Genomic DNA, 25,413 nt, shown 5'->3' with positions numbered 1-25,413 from the left:
CAGGGCTAAGCCCTCTGGACTGCTACACCCTTTACCGGTTCCACATTGCCCCTGGTCCCATCTGTCCCTGGATTTTATCACCGGATTACCCAAATCCAGAGGCAACACGGTCATTTTGGTGATTGTGGACAGGTTTTCAAAAGCAGCTCGGTTTGTCACCCTGCCCAAACTCCCATCATCGCAAGAGACAGCTCAACTCATTCTGCACCAAGTAGTACGGTACCACGGGATCCCTGTTGACCTGGTATCGGATAGGGGCCCCCAGTTTTCCAGTCGGTTCTGGAAAGCTTTCTGTACTTCTCTAGGGGCTTCCGTTAGTCTGTCCTCAGGGTACCACCCCCAGTCTAACGGGCAGACCGAAAGGGTGAACCAGGACCTTGAGCAGTCTCTCCGGTGTCTGGCGTCCACCTGCCCTTCCACCTGGGCGGATCACTTGTTGTGGTCTGAATACGCTCACAACACTCTTTGGCACTCCTCATTGGGAATGTCTCCCTTTGAGTGCCAGTTTGGTTATCCGCCCCCCTTGTTCTCAGCGCAGGAAGCCAATACAGCCATTCCCTCTGCAGCCAGTATGGTGAGGCGTTGCAAAAAAGCGTGACGACGCGCGCGTGCCACTTTGCTAGCACAGACCGCATCGCGCAAAGCCACTGCAGATCGAAGGCGTATGCTGGGGCCGTCTCTACGTCCCGGCCAGCGTGTGTGGTTGGCGGCCATAGACCTTCCGCTCAAAGTGGTAAACAAAAAATTGGCGCCTCGTTACATCGGGCCCTTCAAAGTTGTCCGCCGAGTCAACCCTGTGTCATACAGGTTGCAACTGCCTCCGTCTCTTAGGATCAATCCCACGTTCCACGTTTCGCGTCTTAAACCCTACCTGTGTTCAACTGGGGCCAAGCCGGTGGACCCGCCGCTCCCTCGCATGGTGGCTGGCTCACCGGCCTATACAGTGAATAAAATACTCGATTCCCGTAGGGTAAGGGGCCGAGTCCAGTATCTGGTGGATTGGGAAGGTTATGGTCCTGAAGAGCGTTCTTGGGTTCCAGCTGCTCGGATTCTTGATCCAGATCTCATTCGAGCCTTTCGGCGTGATCAGGCGGCCGGACTTGGGACTTCTGGAGCCGCCCCTCGGGGAGGGGGTCCTGTAAGGGGCCGCCCACAACGTGGTCTTCCCACGACTAGAGGGAGGCCACGCTCTAAGCCAGGTGGTAATCAGCGCGATTAACAACAGCTGGTGTCACTACCTTATAAGGGCTTCCTTCCGGTTCCTCGGCGCAGAGTCTTGAGTATTCCCGTCAGAAAGCAAGACCACGTCGGTTTTTCTTACGATCTCTTCAGAGTTGCCAAGTGGCTCTCTATCTTTAACCTCTATGGGAACAGTGTATACTGGGCTCAGTTCAGAGAGGTTCTCTTTAATTCTTCTAGAGCTACCTGTGTCGCTCTAACCCCTTCACCTCGCTGGTCGTGTCACCACGAGGCTGTCTGTCTCTCTTTCTCTTTGCACTTTCGTCAAAAAAAAAACAAAAAACTTTCTTTCGTTTTTAGCGACCAGAGGGGAATACTTCTTCCCTTCTAACTTCGCTTACTTTTTCTCTCTAGCCCTTATTGTTTTTTCTCACAGTTTCTAAATCACTATTCCTGCTTGGATTATTTTTATTTCGCTTCGTTTATTTAGCTCTCCTTCTCCCGCTTACAAGTCACTTAGTTCTTCCTTGCGCTGACGTCATCGGCTCGTCCCCGGTGGCGCAGCGTGTAGGTTGCATTCACTGCGCCTCAGAGCCCGTGCTCGCGGGTGTTCAGACCCCGCTCCGAGCGATTTTTATTTTATTATTATTATTTTTTTTTAAATATCTTTCCACTGCTCTATATCTGTATTCGAACCCAGCTCACTGCAATTCCCCTATATCTGCTTTTGAGTTCATCCTGGTGCTTTATTCCACTAGGATAAATAAAAATTCTGAGACAGCTCTCTGGATCTTCCCTTCGGGGCAGCTGTCTCATTACAGGATCTATGGTAAACAGCCCGCTCTGATAAGAATTCATACTGGATCTATGGTGAATTCTTTACTAGATCAGAGAGGGCTGTTCACCATAAATCCAGTATTTTTTTACTGTATCAGAGAGCACACTTTTATACAGTAAGAAATGGGCTGGTTATGGGCTGTTCTGCTTCTGTTTGTTTTGGTTTTCTGTCCAAATCGTTCTATTCTGGATCCATCTATTCAAAGAACAGTGCTCCGCAAGTCCTGCTCTTAGTCGTTGTGTTCTCTTGTAAACTTTAGTGTTGTTCTAAATTTATTTTGACAGTAAGGGCTTTTCTCATCTCTCTCCTTTCACATTAATCTGATCTCTTTAGTTATTTCTTTTTCCTCAAGGAATTTACTTTTATTTGTGCATTACATTTTACCACTTGGACATTTCCATATTTTTTTACATTACACCCACAAACATAACTGTGTTTAATAAGGATTTTATGTACTAGACCAACACAAAGTTGCAAAGTAATTGTAAAGTGAAACAAAATGCTTGGTCAGACTGGAGGGAGTGTGTCTGTAAACTGGGGGCTGAATAAAATCCCAATAAAATATATTTATGTTTGAGAGTGTAGAACATGTAGAAGAGGTATGTGCATTTTTTAAGGCACTGTAAGTTTAAAGTAATTTCTTCAGTTTTATTAGCTTAGTTTTACAAGATACTGTTCATATGAAGCTCAGACATTCAATTGATTAAATATGTGATAAAGAGATAAAGATTTTAATGAGGTGTCTATTTTTCTACACGACTGTACATAAGTATATATGTGCATCAGTCAGCTGCTCAAAAAGTATCAGTCATGGTTTTAGACTGGCCAGCTCTGGTGCTCTTCTGGCACTCCATCTAAACCCAGAAATAACACACACTCGCCACTAGGTGTCACCAAATGACTGCAATTATCATTCTTAACCACCATTCTCTAAACCCTGGCTGCTGTCCAGGGGCTGTCCTGATGAGAACCAGTTTATCATATAGTTTTTGATGGTCTTTGTGACTGCACTTGAGGATACTTTCAAAGTTTTTGATTTTTTTTTTTCAGATTGAATGACATTCATTTCTTAGTCATTTTTTCTTTACTTAGTTAAGTAACTCCTGCCACAATATGAATTAGAATATATTTGATCAAATAATATAATTATTATAATTACTAAATAATTTCATATGTTTTTCTTCATAGTCTGGTTGACTTAAGTATCAATCTACAAAATAATTATTAAATAAAAATAATTAAAATAATTATAAAAATAATAAAACTGAATTTAAGGTGTGTCTACACTTTTGACTGGTACTGTACAAAAATGTAATAATCTGCGTTTGGCAGGATAGTACAAAAAATATTAACATACTAACTCACTTAATACTGAACATCAAGCGTTCTTCTGCAGTTTCATTTTTTGCATTTATTTTAAATATACTTTTCTCCCAATTTTCCTTTATATATGATGACAGTAATGCACTGCCTGCATCGTTGTCTGCAACTTTTTATTATTTTGTCCCAGAAGTGATTAGCTCGTTTTTTTTGTTCTGAATGTGTATTGTGGATACACGGGTCTTAAGGATGTTACCAGTTTGGGGTTGAAGAGTTCCTGTAGCTGTGTTCTGCACAGTCTTCTGTCCCACTCATCAGTGATGTGTCCTCCATACATGATCTCACCAACTAGGTAACACAGGTCCTCCCACGGCACCTGCGACAAGATAACATCAAATTAACATTAGCACACACACACACCAATTTAATGCTGTAATGTAAGGATAAATGCAATCAAATGCCTGGCACTGCAACTTCTTTCCAGAAGATAAGCAAGTGTCCACATACACTACCAATCAAACGTTTTAGCCATTTTAGCCCATAACACAAGCTGTTCACTTTCAGAGACCTGAACGTTTCCTGCTGTGGATTTGAGTGTCAGGTCCGCATTTTTCACATTATAAGCTCCAATCTTTTATTTCCCCTAAAATTGTCAGTGCGTCTTATAATCTGGTGCGCTTTATGTATGAATTTTACCAGTCAGGTTGTAAGAAGCAGTAAAGCCACACTGCTGAAGTACAGAGTTATACAGGAGTTTCAGTTTAGTACTGAAAGTGTAATACTGTCGGGCGGCATTTACTAGTGCTAACTACGACTAGCGGTTAGCCGCTAGTGCTAATGCACCCAGCCTTGGAAATCTAAGCTTACTGTAAATAAATGGAAGCACTTTACTCACTCAAATAAACAGTTTTTAGGAGATAAATCTGTGTAGATTAAAATCCAGCACTCGTTTAACTTTAAAAAAAATACTGTCATTTTTCTTAGCTTAGCTTTACTTTACTTAGTTACCCCCCACCTCCACCAATCAGCACAGAGACCTGCTGAACTAGAAGGTAAACAGGGTGACATCCCTGTTCCTGACTAGTGTGACATAATGTGTCTTATAATCCGGTGCACTTTATGTATGAAAAAAGACCAGAAAATAGACTTTATTAATATAGTTAATAAACATATAGCCTTATAGTGTGAAAAATATGGTATTCAGTTGTCTTCAGTTTCTATGAATCTTTAGAAGCTGTAGGAAACAGGCGCTCTCTTAAACTCTATAGTAAAGTCAGTGTGCGTTTCATACCTTGCATGTCTTGAAACACTCTTAATTAAATCATGGGTGTCTTTTGGGGTGAAACGTGATATAAACGAATCAGCATGCAACTTTCACATTCCCATTAAGAGCCTGTTGCTCTGCTATTTTACCAGCTTCTCAGCAGAGAAAACTGAGCTCCTAGTTCATGATGTGAAGGTGCGCCAGCAGGTCAGATTTTTGTCACGTATTTTTGTGCTGATGCAGAATAATGTTATTTTACTTTGTCTTTTTTTGTATTGTTAATGTAAAATTTTACATAGCTGCCAAATGGCATGAACTATAAAAAAAAATTACAATCATGAAGGGGTGAACACTTTTTCACACCACTGTAAATCCTTCAACCACAGAAGCAGCTCCTTTTCTTTGTAGGGTGGTGGATTATGTAAGATAGCTAGGTATGTGGTGTACCCACAGCTTTCCTCTCTTTTTGTGTGTGAAAGCTGGTTAGGTAGGTAAATAAGGTTAAATAGAGCTTATGATCAGTAGCTACTTCAGACTGCATTCACTCTAAATACAATACGACCATAAAGTGTTTCTATTATTTTGTCCACCCACTGTGGAAGTAATGCATGCATTTTAATGTGAATGTTAACAGTTAATCTCTGCATATATGATTCTGGCAGTGTGTGACAGGTTTTCTGTGATGTAGCGTAGTAGGAGTAGTGTGTGTGTGTGTGTGTGTAAGCGTCAGAGCAGATGACAGAAGCTGGAAGTTCACAGTCATTTGTACCTGTATTGTTTTGCAAATTGCTTCCTTCATCAGCTCTAATTGCAGTGATCACTTACGGAGCTGCGCGGGATGTCAGACGCAGTGTGTGTAATTACATTTAGCACGACGCTTCATTGGCCGCCTAATGAATCCGCTGTATACGCTCACACAGGTTACTGTTTGGTTAACATAATGAAGGACATTCGTTTTTGAGGGAGGAGGGGGAAGGGGGGGTCTGGCAGTATAATTGGTTGTGACCGGAGTGAAACTATCTTGTTATGAGATCTCACACACTGTCCTTGTCTCTCTCCACCGTGAACACATTCAATAATCCTCTCCATCAGAAGCTGGTCTGTGTTAAACTACAAAAATAGTAAAGATATGTTACCAAGCGAAATCCTAATGAATGTAGTCTAATCTAATATTTCTATTTTTAAGACTATTAAACTATTACTATAAGAATGAATAACTTATTTTTAAACGTCCCATTTTTGTTTTACATGATTTAATCTACTAAAATTGTCTTACTGTATTGGAAGATTTTGCTTTCCTTAATTAATAGTGTTTAAAACATGAAAAAAATCTTCCAAGGAAATAAGATACTTTTAGTAGAGTAAATGACTTAGAATAAGGAAATTTAGAAGATTTAGAAGATTATTTAGAAGGATTTACTTGCTAAGATTTAAAATTTTGCATTGTACAGTGACTTACAATAGTATTCATTCCCCTTGAACTTTTTCACATTTTGTTACTATACAACCACAAATTTAAATGTAGTTTATTGAGATTTTAAGTGATAGAACAACACAAAATACCATATAATTGTGGAACATAAAAGTGGAATGAGAATGACACATGGTTTTCAACATTTTAATACAATGAAAATCTAATAGTCTTAACTTGCAAAAGTATTCAGCCCTCCTATATCAATACTAAAAAAGCCACCTTTTAGGGTTTTGTCTGTACCAGCAGCTTTGTGCATCTAGAGACTGAGATTTTTTCACACCCGACCAAACAACTTCTTTCACATGTTCGCTTCATGGATTGTGGAAAACAGTACTTATGTCTTTCTTTAAACATTGGATTTCTTCATCAACTCTTTTATAAAGGGTAGATTTGTGGAGTGCATGACTTATTTTTGTCCTGTGGACAGACTTCTTCACCTGAGCTGTGAATTTCTGCAGCTCCTCTAGAGTGACCATGGGCCTCTTGGCTGCTTCTCTGACTAGTGCTTTCCTTGCTTGATCTGTAAGTTTGGGTGAATGGCCATGTCTTGGTAGGTTTGCAGATAAAAAAAAAACCTATAAAATTTATTTGGAAAAAGAATTAAACAGTACTTATTGAGATGTCCAAAGCATGGGATATGGTTTTATCACCTAAATCTGCTTTAAACTTCTCCACAACTTTATCATTTTCTCTGACCTGTCTGGTGAGTTTCTTGGTCTTCATGATGCTGTTTGTTCACTAGTGTTCTCTAACAAACCACTGAGGCCTTTGCAGAACAGCTGTATTTATACTGAGACTAAATTACACACAGCTGTGTTATTAGTTAATTAAATTAAGACTTCTGAACGCAGTTGATTGCACTGGTATTTATTTAGAATGATTTAGAATCATTCCAATTCACAATTTTGTGCTACTTTGTGTTGGTTTATCATTTAATATCTCAATAAAATACATTAAAGTTTGTGGTTGTAAGGTGACAAAATGTGAAAAAGTTCAAGGAGTATAAATACTTTTGCAAGCTACTGTAAATATACTGTGGGGATATCAATGCTTCTGCTCCTGGAGAACCTTCTGCTTATTATGGTGTTTTTTGCTCAACCACACTATCATCACCTCGGAGAAGGTAAATGGGCTAGATCCATATTATGATAATAGCAATGTTCTGGAATCTTGATTTCATTATTTTGGGTGGTTTTATTATATTATCTAAAGGGTTATATGGACATTGTTGATTAGTTTTAACTAATTTCCCAGCTTACTTTAGAGTTAGCCTCCAGGCAGTTGTAGAGCACGCTGGTGGAGATGCTAAGGTCTCCGGTGTTAAACGGATAGCAGCAGTTCCATCCCTGTGGCCCAAACTTCCTCCTCTCGCTTACACAGGCGTGGAAATAGCAGAGCGAGAACAGCAGCAGCTTAAACTCCTGCTCATGAGAACACATCTCCAGAGTGTCCTGCCAATCACACATCACCAACAGTCAGATCTTCATTCACCAAACAAGAATACCATAATGACCACACCCTCGATTCTTCACCCATTCCCCTCTGTTTAGCTCCACTAAGGACACACTGTAGTTTCTAAAATTGCATATTTGGTGTGTTTGTGTGTGTTGCGCTGGTACAAGGGGATCAGATACAGCTAGAGTTTTTAAACACTGTTTTGAGTGAAATGAACATCGTTGTTTTATTCTATAAAATACAGACAACATTTCTCCCAAATTCCAAATAAAAATATTGTCATTTAGAGCTTTTATTTGCAGAAAATGAGAAATAGCTGAAAGAACAAAAAAGGTGCAGAGCTCAGAAGTTCAGAAATCAATATTTAGTGGAATAACCCTGGTTTTTAATCACAGTTTTCATAAATCTTGGCATGTTCACCCCCACCCGTCTTACACACTGCTTTTGGTTAACTTTATGCCACTCCTGGTTCAAAAATTCAAGCAGTTCATCTTACTCTTGATTATATTCCAGAGGTTTTAAATTTGGTAAAATCAAAGAAATTAATCATTTTTCTCTTATTTTTTTCCAAAACTGTATATAAACAAACACAGTCTGCTTAAAATAATACCACGCAATTTTTTTGTTTTTTTATTTTAAGCAGACTGTGTTTGTTTATATCACATAACATAACATGTTAACATTTACAGTGAGGGGGGGGGAGGGGAAGTATGTGAACCCCTAGACTAATGACTTTTCTAAGAGCTAATTGGAGCCAGGATGTAATGGAATTAGATGTGTTGGTTGAAGCTGCCCTTCTCTATAAATAAAACACACACCAGTTTTTAGTTTACTGTTTTTAAGAAGCATTGCTTGATGTGAATCATGCCTCAGAAGATCTATGTTCAAGAATTTCAGAATTGCATGAAGCTGGAAAGGGTTACAACAGTATCTCTAAAAGCCTTGATGTTCATGTTCCCACGGTAAGATAGACAGTCTACAAATGGAGAAAGTTCAGCACTGTTGCTTCTCTCTCTGGTGGTCGTGGTCGTCCTGTAAAGATGACTGCAAGAGCTCAGCGCAGAATGATAAATGAGTGTGAGCTAAAGACTTACAGAAATCTCTGGCACATGCTAACATTTTAATCTACAAAAGGAAAACATTACACAACAATGGAGTTCACGGGAGGACACCACAGAGGAAGCCACTGCTGAAATACGTTGGAGGGGGCATCATGGTTTGGGGCTGCTTTGGATTGCTGTCATCACTGGAAAAATGAATTGCCAATTTTAACAAGACATTTTGCAGGTAAACTTAAGACCATCTGTCCGCCAACTGAAGCTCAACAGTGGATGGATGATGCAACAGGACAACGACCCAAAACAAGTAGATCAACAACCAAATGACTTCAACAGAAGAAGATACGCCTTCTGGAGAGTCCTGACCTCAAGTTTGGTGAAGAGGAATGGTCCACATAAATGTTCACATATGTTTTCCACACTGCACTAGGAATGTTAACATGTTGTGTTCAATAAAACCATGCAAACATATAATTTTTTGTGTGGTATTAGTTTAAGCAGACTGTGTTTGCCTATTGTTAGGACTTAAATGAAGATCAGAACACATTAATTGACCCATTTATGCAGAAATCCAAGTAATCCCAAAGGGTTCACATACTACTTCTTGCATTGAACTAAGGGAACACACTCAGATATTTAACATGTCTCAGCTAATGGGCATCAACCATGTTACTTGGAGTCATGTAACTCCAGTCTGAAACTGGTGAGATCTCTGACCTGGTTGAAGTTACTCAGGGCGGCGTGCAGGCTGGCGCTCATGCCGGTGGGCGGCTCGTTGGTGAGTTTGAGAGAGTTCTCTAGGATGGCTCTGGGGATGATGTGCTGGTCAGGGCTGGGGGCAGGCTGGCCGGTCAGAAACACTCGGTACTGTGGGTCAGCGTTACGCCCCGAGAGCTCCAGCAGATCACTCAGACGAACCAGCCAGTGCTTCACTAGATGCACATTCTGGATAACAGAAGCACATCACATTACATTACTGACCAGTGGATTATAAAGAGCCCATGGTATAGTTTAGTTTACTTTCGTTTCATAACCCACACACATTTTCATCCCTATACAGTCAGTTCATATGAAATTTATGACCAATATATGCAGAAATCCAAGTTATCCCAAAGGGTTCGTATAGGGTTCTTGCAACTGTATGTAAAATAATTGCAGTCTAAAGTAGCTACTGTTGTGGAAACTGATTATCCTGTAGCTAGCTATACTTACCCAACATTCACACAGACTATTTACTGTTTTTTTGCACTATAAGGTACACCATGTTATAAGGCGCACTATCAATAAACGTCTATTTTCTGGTCTATTTTAATACATAAGGCACATTTTATGCAACACTATAAAGAAACAGAGGTGTCGCCATGTTTCCCATATAATAACGAGAGCTGATATTAATTTATATAGATTTCTCTCCTTCTGTTTATAACATTGAGCTTGCTAACAGTAAGCTTAGATTGCCGGTATTTTAGATCAGTTAGCAGCAGCACTAGATGGGGTTAGCAACACTAGTAAATTCGGCCTGGCAGAGCTACACTGAGTGTGAAGTCAAACCCAAGTTTTCAAGAAAGAATAATTAAAAAGGAAAATAATTAAATAATTTAATTAATTAATACAAAGAAATGAATAGATAAAATGAAATTAAGAATTAAAAAGAAGAGGAAACGCATTAAAGTACATCAGAAAGAGTAAAGCATCACTAAAAAAAAAAAAAAACCTCAAAGAAGATAAACTACTGAAGTTAATTAATAAAGAAAATTCTCAAGAAAACAACCAAGCGGAACTAATCTGGAAAACCCGAACCGGAACTTCTAGAAGGCGCGCGGGCGCGGGAGGAGACGACGCGCAGAGCGAGAGAGGAGTAAAACACAGAGAGAGAGAGCTGCTAACTTGAATCACGAGGAGAAGCTACTGTTCGGAACCCAGCGAAGTTGGTGTTCTCAGAGACTGTGCAGGACTGACAATGTCTACTAGACCCGGAGAGGCAGCCGGTAAGAGTAGCCAGAACATTAAAAACACCTCGGAATTGCTACTCGAGTGAAAATAGTGGCTTCTGCTTAAGCCATATGGACTTTGCTAACTCCGTGACAAAGAAGATACCAGGCTGTTGTGTTTAGCTAATTGTTTAGCCTGCTAGTTGTTTATTTAAGCTAGATATGTTTCTAAATTCTGCTTATGTTAGAACCATTTGTCGATGTGTTAATTATGCTTTTAGTGGTGAAACATACTAGCTTTAATTTCTTGAGATAATTAATTTTTCTTTCTTCTGTGTATTTTCTGTTTTAAAGGTTTTTCACCTTACACCTTAGACCTATACTCTGCCCAACTATATTTGGCTCTGTTCAGCTGTATTCGATTCAGTACGCCACTCTATTCAACTATTCAACTGAAATCAACTCTATTCATCTTGTTGTGGCTATCGGAGCTCGTCCAAGCTAGCCCAGCTATTTTGACTATTCGGACACTGTTCAAACCAAATCACCGAATTAATGAGCTAAAAACAACTACAAAATCATATGGAAAACTGTGAATGAAAACAAAAGCAAATTAAATAAGGACTGTGTTGAAATAAAAAGAGAAAAGAAGATATTTGGCTGGTCATTGAGTGAAATCCAGTGTAAACTCCGAGTAGATGGGTCAATCCCTTTCAAGTGGGGAAGCTGCACATGACAAGCGACTTGACAGTGAAAAACCGCGTCTATCTCAGTGAGAGACTGAAGCTAACAGTGGAAAAAACTGTGTCTATCTCAGTGGAAAAACTGCTATCAGTGGAAAACTGAGAGACAGAGAACTGGAAAATCACAAACAGTATAAAACTGTCATCAGGAAAACTGTTAAGACTAGAATTCTGAAAATTCAGAAAACAAAGTTAAATAAATTAAAGTTATTCCTCTGTGTAAGAAAATCATGTCTGAGCAAGCTATTGGGAAGTCGGTTGAGCAGCTAAAAACAGAGAGGGCATCAGCTAAAATAGCATTCACTCGTCTGGCGAACAGTATTACCAGGACTCATGCCAGAAGAAGAGCTCAGAGATAGTTTCAATAAACTCACAGCTGAAGCTGAAAAAGTCATGGAAGCAAATGACGAGGTAGAGGCTGGACTCACTGCGGAACTCGAGGCAGAGCTGAACACAGGCGATGTAGCTGTGTTAACAAAACAGCAAAAAGCTGACTTGACAAGAACTGCAAATGAGTCGAAACTAAAAGAAGTAAAAAGCCTGATCCAAGATGCTCTCTGGTTAAACTTGGGAGTCGCTGAACTTTGCACTGCGCTGCAGGCTGCTGAAGTTGAATGTGAGCAAGTTGCTGCTGTAGAACCAAGTGCTAACCAGGAGGCATACGAGTTCATGCTCAGTCACATGCAAGAGCTAGTAAAAACATTGAAAGTGGTGTACGGACGTTGGAAAAAGTGGATCCCACCAGATGAACAAGAGGGCATTCAAAAGCATGTAATGGAGATAGAACTGCACTTACCAAAATTAATCTCAAGAAAAGCCAGCTTCATACAGATAAAAGAAAGGGAAGATGCCCAAAGACCATCATCCGTGGCGAGTACCCCCAACTATCCCACACCAACTATTAAGCTGAAGCCTACAGCGCTTCCCAAGTTCACTGGCCACAAGCGAGACTTCTATAGGTGGAAGAAAGACTGGCAAGCACTCCAAGTCCAAGGTGAACCAACTGGTTCAAAGGAGGTGAGGAAAATCCAGTTGTTGGACAGTCTTGATGACAAAATCACAAGAGACCTCCGTCTAGCCACTTATAACACTGCAGATGACATCTTTCGTGTCCTAGAAAATCGCTATGGAAATCAAACATCCATTGCTATTGAGATAGTGGAGGAGTTGCAGAGAATGCCAACAGTCAAAAGTTATCAACCAAGGAAGATTGTTGAACTAATTCAAGCTGTGGAAAAAGCGCTACAAGATCTAAGCGACCTTGGCAACACAGGTGCGATTAAAAATCCACTAGTGACAAAATCAATAGAGAGTAAACTTCCAGAAACTCTTAAAAAGGAGTGGTTGATCCATGCTGCTGATGCTAGAAACATGGTGTTGCCAGACAATCGGTTTGATGGGCTCTTAGCATTCCTTAAAAAGCAAGAGACCATATATGAGCAGCTCGAGCAGTTAAGGGATGAGGAACCAAGCAGAAGAGACACCAGGTCTGAGCCAAGGTATGCTAGGACCAAGTCCACCAAGTCCAACCAGGAGCAAACAGAGTGTGTAGTCTGTGGAGATGGAAAGCACCGGAAGAAATTATACTTCTGCAGACAGTTCAGAGCTCTAAAAATTAACAGACAAAAGGGCTGCAGTGAGAAAGCTGGGAGCATGCAAAAGGTGTCTTGAAGTTCACGATGACAATTCATACTGCAAACCAGCTTATCTGTGCAAAAAACAAGATTGCAAGAGTGAGCGTTCTCCTGAGCATCATTATTACTTGTGTCCAAATGCTGAAACCAAGAAAAGCAAGAGTGGAGCTGGTCTAAAAAAGGGCAAGTTCAGTCAAGAGGAGGATAAAGGCAGGACAAGATACACTAGGGAACAAGTGGAGTTCTTTAGCAAGCTTTCACCAGAGCTAGAAGAACAGTGCAAAGTAGTATTCTCAAATACTGCATCAAAAGTCTTCAACACTCTGAGAAAGCAGCCAAGCCCTCTAATGGAAAGTGGACAAGAAGAACTGCCAGTGATCATGATGCTTCTAGAAGTCACTGCCAATGCTGGTCAAAAAATAGGGACATTAATTGATTTAGCATCAGACACAAATTATATAACTCACAAGGCCGCAAGCAAGCTAAACCTAAGAAGTGAAAAAATCACACTCGTCGTCCATGGAGTTGGAGGAATGAAGGTTTGTGTGGAAACAAAGCGATACCTGCTAAAGATCAGAGTAAAGACTCCCAAGGGTATCCTCAAGTCACATCAAATGGTGTGTTATGGGCTGGACAGCATTGCAGACGTGCATAACAGTGTGACAGCAAAGCAACTGCAAAATTTCTTTCCAGACATCCCACTCAGTGAACTCGCAAGACCCAAAGAAATAAACCTACTCATAAGCCACAGGGAAGGCCAGCTAGCACCTCAAAGAATCAGAGTCGTTGGGGACCTTGTGCTATGGGACGGGCCGCTGGGTAAGACAGTCGGAGGAACTCATCCTGAGCTCTTTGAAGATCTCACTCTGTCAGCCCACATGTCCAAAACACATTTCGCCAGGTCAATGAGAGCAGCTGCCTTAAAGTACGAGGAGCTTCCTGCCAAGACCTCAGAGCAACATCCCCCAAGTGAACAAGTTGGTTCCAAGTCTCATGAGTCAAGTTCTGCAACCACTAACCGAAACTTTCTAGAGTGGTGGAAGTGGGATAGCATCGGTGCAGCATGCGAGCCAAGATGTGGAGGCTGTCGTTGCGGAAGCTGCCAGCCAGGTGGCAAAGAAATGACTCTCGCTGAGGAAAGGGAACTTGAAACAATAAAAGCAGGACTCACCTATGTCACAGGTAACAATCATAGTGAGCGACCACACTGGCATGCCAGTTATCCCTGGGTAGAAGATCCAGTTTCCCTACCAAACAACAAAAGGGCCGTCGAAGCTACATTCTTCAGGACAGAAAAGCAGCTGACTAAAGAAACAGAATGGAAAAGGGCCTATGCTGCTCAAGTGCATGACATGATCGACCGAGGTGCTGCAGTCAAGCTATCCAGCGACACAATCAGCAACTGGAAAAGATCAGTCTGGTACGTGAGTCACCTCATCGCTCCAAATCCGCACTCAGTCACGACCCCTGTGAGACTCGTGTGGAACAGCAGTCAGAGATTCAGAGGCGTGAGTATGAACGACTTATTAATGAAGGGCCCAGATGTTCTCAACCAAATTCGTGCTGTCCTCCTCAGATTCAGGGGTGGAACACATGCTGCCCTGGGTGACATAAAAAAGATGTACAATTCAGTTTGGCTATAATCTGGCTTCACAGATTTCTCTGGCGTGATTCTGAGGATGAGGAGCTGCAGGAATTTGCGATCACGAGAGTGAACATTGGCGACAAACCTGCAGGGTGCATCGCGCAGTTGGCAATGCATGAAACGGCCAACCTACCATCCTTCACACACCTAAAAGAGGAGCATCAGGTACTCCAAAATGACAGTTATTGGGTCTTGGGTCTTTTCTGGGCAAAGTGGGAGGAAGGAGCCTTGCAAAGAAAAGAAGCAGATCAAGACAAAAACCATGATCTTGCCAAATCAGATGTGTGATGATGACAACAAAGCACTTGGTCTGGGTAACATTGTAGAAGAAGACAAGCTGCACATCATGATAGAAATCAACTTCTCAAAGAGAAGGAAAAAGATGCTCAGCCAGATAGCAGGGCTATTCGACCCAATTGGCTTGGTAACTCCAGCTAAGCAAAAGGGAGCCATTCTGGTGCGCAGAGCATTCCAAGAAGCAAAGGGCAAACATTGTCTTGTTAAAGACACATGGGACATGGCACTCTCAAAAAGCATCAGAGAGGATGCAATCAACCTCTTTGAAGAGTATGTCCAGCTTGGCAAAGTCAAATTTACAAGAGCACTGACTCCTCAATGCTTCACTGAAGAACCCTATGCAATCACATTCTCTGACGGAAGTGAACATGCGTATGGAGCAGTGATGTACCTGAGATGGAACTCCACTCAAGACCTGATCATTAGACTAGTAGAGTCAAGGCAGAAATGTGTGGAGCAGTATTTGCCTCACGGCTAAAGAAGTACTTTGAGCTGCACAGCCGAATCCAGGTAAAGAGATGGTACCATTTTGTCGACAGCCAAACAGTCCTTGGTGCAATACAACGAGAGAGCTATGGCTATCAAACATTCTTTGCAAATAGAATCAGAGAGATGCAGAGCAGTACAAGGATCCAAGACTGGTACTGGATACCTGGATCACAAAACATAGCTGATCTTGTCACCAGAGGAGCCAGCCCACAGGAACTGGACGAAGACTCTGAATGGCAAAAAGCACCAAAGTTTCTGAGCTTACCCGTAAGTGAGTGGCCAATCAAATCAGCTAAAGAATTAGCAACCACTGCTAGAGAAAATATCAACAGACTGCAAAAGAAGGCATTTGTGGCTGTGTTAACACGGGCTAAAGCAAAGGAACAAGAACCTAGACAGCTCCAGAACCAAGAACAGGTTGAGCCAAGAAGACCACCTGCAGGGTCAGCTATCAAGAGCCTTGTGGATGTCAAGCGGTTCAGTGATCTAACCCGATTAGTCAAAACAGTGGCGTGGATCTGGAGAGCAGCAAAAAGGTTCATGGGAAGAAATCAGACCCTAAACAGTCCAAAGTGGGAGGCAGTCCCTTCAACAGCAGTCATCTCAGTAAGGGAACGTGAAGATGCCCTTAGAGACATTTTCCTTGGGAAGGCTTGGGTCATAAGAGGTAGGAGAATCGCTCAAAAAGTTGTTGATGGATGCATGGTCTGCAGGAGAGCAAAAGCAAAGAAGTGCCAGCAAGTGATGAGTGACTTGCCACTAGAAAGAACCGAGCCAGCTGCACCATTTGAATTCACGGCAGTAGATCTGTTTGGACCCTACCAAGTCAAAGATGATGTCAAGAAAAGAGTAAAACTCAAGATTTGGGGGATTGTCTTTAGCTGTATGGTCAGCAGAGCTATTCACACTGAATTAGCAAATTCACTTTCATCAGAAAGCTTCCTGATGGCATATCTAAGATTCACAGCGATTAGAGGGCATCCAAAGAAAATCTGGTCAGACCCAGGCACCAATTTCATTGGAGCAAAGCCTATCTTACAAGAGCTGTACAAATTCATTGACAATCAGGATAAAGTAGCCTTGGAGGAGACTGCAGCCAAGAATGGAACAAGCTGGATGTGGAAAATTCACCCTGCCGACTCTCCACATAGGAATGGTGCTGCAGAAGCTGCTGTGCGAGTTGTGAAACGAGCGCTCCAGAGTCTTGGGAAAGAATCTGATCTCAGCTACAGTGAGTTTCAAACAGCCTTACACATAGCAGCTAACCTCGCAAATGAGCGTCCGATCGATGCCAGAGTACAGAGCCGGGAAGACTGTATTCACTATGTCACACCCAACACTCTTCTACATGGTCGAGCATCTCATAGTGGAGACATTAAAACCTTTGACTACCCTTACAAAAGACTAAGAGCCATGCAGTCAGAAGTAACTAGGTTCTGGAAGTGTTGGAGCCAACTCGCTGGTCCCAATTTGTTTGTAAGGAGCAAGTGGCACACAGTACAGAGGAATGTCGCAGTAGGAGATGTTGTCTGGTTATGTGACCAAAATGCACTCAGGGGGCAGTTCAAGCTTGGTAGAGTTGTCTGTGCCAATCCAGACAGCAAGGGCATCGTCAGAGATGTTGAAATCAAAGTTTTCCCAAGCTACTGTGTTCCTTTAAAAAGAGCTCAAGACACAAAAGCAAGACACCAAACTGCCGATGGAAGAAGAGGGGCAACCCAAGCCACTGTCCTTCATAGAGACGTCAGGCGGTTAGTCGTTTTATTACCTGTTGAAGAACAGACGGAGACTGAGATCAAAAATCCAGCAAAATCTAGTTTGACTTAGAACTCGCCAATCTCCCTGGTGTGTCCACGTGAAGATCGAGTGGGAGGTGTGAAGTCAAACCCAAGTTTTCAAGAAAGAATAATTAAAAAGGAAAATAATTAAATAATTTAATTAATTAATACAAAGAAATGAATAGATAAAATGAAATTAAGAATTAAAAAGAAGAGGAAACGCATTAAATGTACATCAGAAAGAGTAAAGCATCACTAAAAAAAAAAAAAAAAAAAAACTCAAAGAAGATAAACTACTGAAGTTAATTAATAAAGAAAATTCTCAAGAAAACAACCAAGCGGAACTAATCTGGAAAACCCGAACCGGAACTTCTAGAAGGCGCGCGGGCGCGGGAGGAGACGACGCGCAGAGCGAGAGAGGAGTAAAACACAGAGAGAGAGAGCTGCTAACTTGAATCACGAGGAGAAGCTACTGTTCGGAACCCAGTGAAGTTGGTGTTCTCAGAGACTGTGCAGGACTGACAACGTCTACTAGACCCGGAGAGGCAGCCGGTAAGAGTAGCCAGAACATTAAAAACACCTCGGAATTGCTACTCGAGTGAAAATAGTGGCTTCTGCTTAAGCCATATGGACTTTGCTAACTCCGTGACAAAGAAGATACCAGGCTGTTGTGTTTAGCTAATTGTTTAGCCTGCTAGTTGTTTATTTAAGCTAGATATGTTTCTAAATTCTGCTTATGTTAGAACCATTTGTCGATGTGTTAATTATGCTTTTAGTGGTGAAACATACTAGCTTTAATTTCTTGAGATAATTAATTTTTCTTTCTTCTGTGTATTTTCTGTTTTAAAGGTTTTTCACCTTACACCTTAGACCTATACTCTGCCCAACTATATTTGGCTCTGTTCAGCTGTATTCGATTCAGTACGCCACTCTATTCAACTATTCAACTGAAATCAACTCTATTCATCTTGTTGTGGCTATCGGAGCTCGTCCAAGCTAGCCCAGCTATTTTGACTATTCGGACACTGTTCAAACCAAATCACCGAATTAATGAGCTAAAAACAACTACAAAATCATATGGAAAACTGTGAATGAAAACAAAAGCAAATTAAATAAGGACTGTGTTGAAATAAAAAGAGAAAAGAAGATATTTGGCTGGTCATTGAGTGAAATCCAGTGTAAACTCCGAGTAGATGGGTCAATCCCTTTCAAGTGGGGAAGCTGCACATGACAAGCGACTTGACACTGAGGAACCCTAAATGTTTCAGTGACCCAGGGCACTATTAGCTAGTGTGGCTTGTAGCTTGTTTTAATACAGTAAACCCTTAGACTACAGGCGATATACTCACCTCTGAACAGCTTAACTTGGTTCGCGGCTAGTGCTAATACTGCTCCAGTCTCGGTGCTGGAGAACTAAACTACAACCCCTGTATAACGCTGTACTTTAGTGGAGGGGCTTTACTGCTCCTTAATACCTGACTGGTAAAATCCATACATATGGTGCACTGGATTATAAGGTGTACTGATGATTTTTGGGAACCTTTTTGGAAACTTTAAAGTGCGCCTTATAGTGTGAAAAATACGGTAACCTTATTTACTAATGTAAATCCACCAGCTTCCTGAGAATTCCAGAGAATTGGGTCTGTGGTTGAAGGAGCTAAATTTAACACATCAAAAGTCCATATATCTGCTCTTACAATCCTGTGGTGGAAATCTCGGCTATGCAGCTCTAGTGAAACAGACATGTGGGGTGCTGTGAGGCAGTAGACGCTCGCTTAAGAACTAAACTACATGTACAGCAGCACTGTTTCGAGCGTAGAAGGTAAGACTCACAAACTCGCCCAATCTGTCAGCTTTACTGGAGCTACTGGTATTAGTTTCTCCTCTACAGAATGGGAGGAGCAGATGTATAAACGTTTGGGTGGATTTTTTCTATTTCACTCCTTCAACCACAGATGCAGCTCCTCTTTAAACATAAAGCTCAATACCTGTAAAATCACCCAGTGGCCTTTTAGAGCTGCTGCCTCCAGAGCCTTCTCAGCCATGCCCTCCTGACCCTGACCAAGAGACACGCTGTGGAGGTTCCCTTGCTCTGTGGAGAAGCCCAGCTTCAGCCCTGAATGAACACACACACACACACCTTATATTGAAAAAAGTTTAGCCAGCAGAGATTCTAGCATTACTGCTACTGCTTTCTGTGCCGGCTCATTCGATATTGTTCTGTGTGAGAAAATTAGTTCAATGTTTAGTATAAAAACAATAAAACATTTATAAACTCTTGATTTTGCTCAATTGCTTCATGTGAACCTATTTGTTCTGGAATTAATCGAGAGTACCCAACAAACTCAAAAATAAATCTCTAGTCCAATGATGTTCTGGTCTGAATCAGAACGCTCCTGACATACCGAGTGTTTCCACCTCAGTCAGGGGGTTGACTCCTGGAGACAGGATGAAGAAGATGGGGGATAAAGAGCTGCTCTCCTCAAAGACCTTCTCAAACTCCACCTTTCCAGCGTCCAGATACTCACAGCCCAGACTCTCCTCCACAAAATTCCTACCACACAAACAACAATTTCACACACAGAGGCAAACTGAGGGCGGTCCTACTGTCCAGTTAGTTCACTAAACAAATATAAATACTGTCTGGTATTTCAAAAATATTTTAAATTTTACTTTAAATTAAATACTAACCAACAAGAAAACACACATTTCATTTAATAAAGACATAAGGGAAGCACTGGATAGTTGGCCACCAACATTATTTTTTTCCAAAAAGGAATAGAAGGAAACTCTAAACCAACTATTTTAAACCAAGAAATTACACATTTATTTGAAGTCATACTGCAGTGTTTCCTCTAAAATTAGGATACATTTTCACTGCAGTGAAAATCAGTGGTGTGTTTAGGTTTATGCCTGAGTGAAACTGAACCAAACAGAGGGAGGCTTTAAAAGGCTTTAAGTAAACAAACTCATCAACTGATCCAGACCATAGAAACTTTCAGAACTACAGGTGTGAAAACACCCTTTTATATTCATCAAATTAAGTCCTAATTCCAGAGCCCCGGGTTGCTGACCCATGCTCTAGTCAATCCACACTGTCCTAGAGTGCTCTCTATTCCGTTCACACTGTTCTAGAACGCTCTATTCAATCCACACTGTTCTAGAGTGCTCTCTATTCCATTCCCACGGTTCTTGAGTGTTATATTCCATTCTTACTCTTCCTAATAAGCAAGCTGAGATGTACCGTATTTTTCGGACTATAAGGCGCACCGTATTATAAGGCGCACGATGAGTGAACGGTCTATTTTTAGTGTTAGTCCATACACAAGGCGCACTGGATTATAAGGCGCACTAAATGAAACTTTATTTATATCAGTAACAATAACTCTGAGCAATAAATCCTTCACAATATCTGTGAAAAATAACAACATCTTTGAGCAATAAATCAACAAGCACAGCAAGTACGTATTACTCCGCGACGCTCCTGACAACGGTAGCCGCAACGCTCCGACAGACCATAATATTATGTTGAAGCACAGCAAGTACCGCATTACTCCGCGAGGCTTCTGACTATAATAGCGTGTTGTGCCGAATTCGGTGAATAAAACGGTTTTAAAACAGAGATAAAGATTGGATAAGTTTCATTTCTGGATGAAGTGATTTCCAGCGCTGTTTGGATATAACTGTGGATTACAGGAGACTGGATTGATGGATTCTCTTTAGTCTGGACGCGTTTTGAAGGTAGGACCTGTGGCTGAGCGCGGGTGTGTGTTCGGGGGGTGGCGGCAGTGACCGGAGGTTACCCCAGGACAAAAGGAGAGCCTTTTATTACTGGAAACATGCGCTCTGACGCAGCTCTAATTCATGAAACATACATCCTACAGTAAAAGCACAGTTCTGGAATCCGGAGAGCCAGACGGTTCGAATGGTGTATGACATGACCGCATTCGATGAAATATGGACGAACGATAAACGCAAATACGAGAGTTATGAATTATTAAAATCATAACCAAGGCATATTTCGCCCTAAATGTTTATTTTCTGAAAGGATATTCCGCTAAATAGGCTAAATAGCTCAAAAGCAGAGATTCTAAGCTTTAAATGGTATATTGGATGTCTATATTGAACCTGTAACTGTTCATAACTATTCAGAAACACAGCCAGTTATGAAATATTAAATATTTCTGGCCCGCCGGTGGGCCAGCGCGTGTTAAGAGGTTAACTTTACTTAGAAGTGGGCGCTAAAAAGAAACAGTTTGTGCTATTACCCCAGAACGGGTGGAAAGGAAAGTTTACCGGCACCTTGTTCTGGCCACGGAGCTACAGTGGAAACTAGCTACCCTGAGCCACAGCCGAGAGGCAGTACGGCAGTCAAAGGTAACCACGCGCTAGCCCAAGAGGGGGATCTTTTTCTGGCGTGGGTGAGGAATTCTGCACAACAGAGCGCCGTGTACCACATAAAATCGAGGTCAGTAAACACAAGCAAAATCCATACACAAGGCGCACTGCATTATAAGGCGCAATGACGATTTTTGGGAAAAAATAAGTATTTTAAGTGCGCCTTATAGCCCGAAAAATACGGTATATTAAAAAAGAAAAAAAAAAAGTTTCCTCTGTCCAATTTGTCATGCATTCATTTTTCCAGCGCCCCATGATGGCTTTATCTCCCCTCAAACATACATATACTAGTATTTTCATTGACATCGCTAATATACATATAGTTGCATTTTACATTTTTTACATTCATTATTTTATTTACATTCATATGTCCACTGTAAAAACTTGCATCTTCAGAGAACAAGTGTGATTAATCGCAGTTTTCATCAATTGACTGCTATTTTAAATCCAATAAGACCATGAGGCATTTAATATTAACTGACTAGATATTCTAACACAACTAGGTCCCATTCCCATATTGTTCAAAGAACCATTTTAAGTGCTATATAGAACTTGTTTTATTCAGTCTTCTGACACAGCACTGTTTAAAACAGGTGAATGCAATTGATCATGCGCAGGTTCTAACAGGTTCTCACCTGAGAGCGTAGCTCATCCTGTCAGGACGCATGGCTCTGAGGATGATCAGCTTCTGCATTGAGCTCTTCTTCTTCCAGTCCAGAGGGAGGCGCTCTCTCTCCGGACACTCTGACTCCACTAGCTTCCTCCAGCGCTTAGCAGAACCCTCCACATCCCGGTCCAGTCCCCAGAATGCCTCCAGAACTGACAGGGCCTGAAGAGAAGCTTCCGGTTATACACGCTGTACCTGTAACAGCCTATACTGCCTAGAACCCAATCTGAGTGTTCCTCTCCATTCCCACTGTTTTAGAGTGTTCCTCTCCATTCCCACTGTTCTAGAGTGTTCCTCTCCAATCCCACTGTTTTAGAGTGTTCCTCTCCATTTCCACTGTTCTAGAGTGTTCCTCTCCATTCCCACTGTTTTAGAGTGTTCCTCTCCATTCCCACTGTTCTAGAGTGTTCCTCTCCAATCCCACTGTTCTAGAGTGTTCCTCTCCATTCCCACTGTTCTAGAGTGTTCCTCTCCATTCCCACTGTTTTAGAGTGTTCCTCTCCAATCCCACTGTTTTAGAGTGTTCCTCTCCATTTCCACTGTTCTAGAGTGTTCCTCTCCATTCCCACTGTTTTAGAGTGTTCCTCTCCATTTCCACTGTTCTAGAGTGTTCCTCTCCATTTCCACTGTTCTAGAGTGTTCCTCTCCATTCACACTGTTCTAGAGTGTTCCTCTCCATTCACACTGTTCTAGAGTGCTCAATCAATCAACCTTTATTTTCTTTTTTATATTCTAGAATGCTCTATTCCATCCACACTGTCCTAGAGTGCTCTCTATTCCATCCACACTGTCCTAGAGTGCTCTCTATTCCATTCACACTGTTCTAGAACCCGGTTTCCACGTAAAAGAAAACACTGGGAGCCACAAATACTTTTTGGGCCCTATTTTAGCGTTCTGTAGCGCACCGGTCATTTGCGTATTGCGCAATTTGATTTAGGGCGTGTCAATGTGTCTTTGGACAAAGACAAAGGCAAAAATACGCCTTTGTACAGCTCAAAAAGGAAAGCACTAATTCTCTTAATTAATCATGGGTGTTTTTGGGTAACGTGAAATAAACCAATCAGCGTGCCAGTCTTATAAGTTTTAAGAGTCAGGTGCGCGCTGACTTTGGATCGCTGCGCTTTTGTGCGTCTCAGCAGAGGAAACTGACCTGCTCGTTCCCGCTGTGAAGGAGCTCCAGCAGGAACGGGAACAGCAATGTTATTTTATTAAGTATTGTGTTTTTTGTTGATGTAAAAGTTGGGTTTGCAACACTGACTAACTGACATTAGTTTCACTTTCAAATCATGGAAACAGCACACCAAAACCTCAACCTGTCCTTTATATTTGACAGCATTTAATTAACTTTACAGGTCCGCACTCATCTGAAGTTGAAATGAATTGAGTTTTATATTATATTTGTAACCTCGCTCTGAACTCCGTTCTTGCTGCGAAAGAGACAAGGTGCAGCGCACTTTGCCTCAATAACAATAAATAACATTTCAGTAAAGATGCTGGTTATAGAGTGGTTTATACTATTGCTTTGCTGATTAAACTACACTTGACCCAACGTCATTTCTTAAAATGTTAAACTTTTTTTTTTTTTTTTTACCAAGACAGAGGCGCAATGCCGCTGGGCTCATGTCTCCGGCAGTGAGCGGCGTTTTAGAGAGCGGGCGAAACTAGTAATAAGTTAATACATTTTATATTTTAATATATGTGACCTGGTGATGAGAAACGAACATATACCTTTATAGATCTTCACATCTGGTTTCACCGGGAGCTTTGGAGAACTGACAGGCAACGCGAAAAGCGAGAGCATGGTAGCAACATGCTTTGATATTTTTCAAATTTGAAAAACAAATTTATGTTCAGTCGAAGTGTTTTTTCTGTTTTTATTTTTTATTTCCAAAACTGCAGGATGAGTGAGAATGAGCATCAGGTGCATCTGTCAAATTCTCAAACAGCAGGATTCTATATCTGATGTTAAGCAACAATTATTAAGTCCGTCTACTGAACATAATTATAAATCCTTATAAATATCAGAAAAAATATAACTAATAGTAATTCATCGTTACTGTGCACATTTTTGATATTTTATTTTTGGTTCCTGAAGGCTCTGGGCCAGGTGTTTTTTTTTTTTTGTGGGAGTGGGGTGGCGGTGATATGTGGCATTTTGTTGACTGTTGTTAGGGTTTTAATCAGTCAGTGGATGAACCAGAAGCTATTTTAACGATGTGTGCCAAGACTGTTGACAGGGTGTAAGATAGCAACGAGCATCACAACCATTTCTCCATACTTGGCCTACCTGGGGTTGAAAGTATTGATACATGGACAGCGTTTTGGCGGGTATACCGGCTTTCGCAAATGTGGCACTTATTTTGAGCGATGAAATATAATAAAATATAATTTTGTATTCCAAGATTACATTAATCTTCAATTTAGAACTATTTAAAAAAAAAAGCAACTAAAACAAAATAAAATACACTTCAATTAAATACTTGTAATTTATTTTCACAAGCCACGCGGAGCCGCGGTATTAGGATGAAAGAGCCGCATGCGGCTCCAGAGCCCCGGGTTGCTGACCCATGCTCTAGTCAATCCACACTGTCCTAGAGTGCTCTCTATTCCGTTCACACTGTTCTAGAACGCTCTATTCAATCCACACTGTTCTAGAGTGCTCTCTATTCCATTCCCACGGTTCTTGAGTGTTATATTCCATTCTTACTCTCCTAGAGCGCTCTATTCCATCCACACTGTTCTAGAGAGCATTCTTCTAATTCAGACAGTTTTACAATTGCCTTTAAATCACACTGTTTTATAAAAATAATTCTATTAATATGGTTCTGCAATATTTTCCACTGGTTGGTCTAGAACATTCTCTTAAATTCACTGTTTCACCATGTTTTCCTTGTTTACAATATTTTAGAATATGTTTCTTAATTTGCACTGTTGCAAATCTTCATTTTCTTTCAGAATTCAATAGAATTATTTAGACTATTTCTAGAAGAATTTAAAGAGTGAGAACGTGTGTGAAGCTAAGTGTGAGCTAATATTAGTAGAGGATCAGACAGTGTTTACCCTGATGGTTCCCCAGGCCTGGGCAGACAGGAAACTCACAGGACTTCCACTGCTGGATTCTGCAGGGAGATGCAGCAGCAGATTAAGCTCCTCTACTTCAATATGTCCTTCCATCAGAAGAACCTGTAGAGATCATAGAAACACCACACCATCAGACTGAGGAACAGACCTTAATACAGTCAT

General features: G+C 41.3%; 1 protein-coding gene across 1 annotated transcript in view; it reads right to left on the bottom strand.

Moving 5' to 3' along the window:
* LOC103021919 (dynein axonemal heavy chain 11) overlaps positions 1 to 25,413 on the bottom strand; it is a 232,881-nt gene that overhangs the window by 12,794 nt on the left and 194,674 nt on the right. The window contains exons 70-76 of the mRNA XM_049480231.1: positions 25,231 to 25,353; positions 22,139 to 22,332; positions 19,511 to 19,659; positions 19,094 to 19,221; positions 9,306 to 9,533; positions 7,335 to 7,526; positions 3,594 to 3,713 (exon numbers count right to left, since the gene is read on the bottom strand). Coding sequence (XP_049336188.1) covers positions 3,594 to 3,713; positions 7,335 to 7,526; positions 9,306 to 9,533; positions 19,094 to 19,221; positions 19,511 to 19,659; positions 22,139 to 22,332; positions 25,231 to 25,353 — 1,134 coding nt within the window. The remainder of the gene's footprint in view (positions 1 to 3,593; positions 3,714 to 7,334; positions 7,527 to 9,305; positions 9,534 to 19,093; positions 19,222 to 19,510; positions 19,660 to 22,138; positions 22,333 to 25,230; positions 25,354 to 25,413) is intronic.

Source organism: Astyanax mexicanus, chromosome 6 (assembly GCF_023375975.1).
Source record: "Astyanax mexicanus isolate ESR-SI-001 chromosome 6, AstMex3_surface, whole genome shotgun sequence".
Taxonomy (NCBI): Eukaryota; Metazoa; Chordata; class Actinopteri; order Characiformes; family Acestrorhamphidae; genus Astyanax; species Astyanax mexicanus.
The sequence above is the reverse complement of the archived record's forward strand: the minus strand, read 5'-3'. Positions and strand labels throughout refer to the sequence as shown.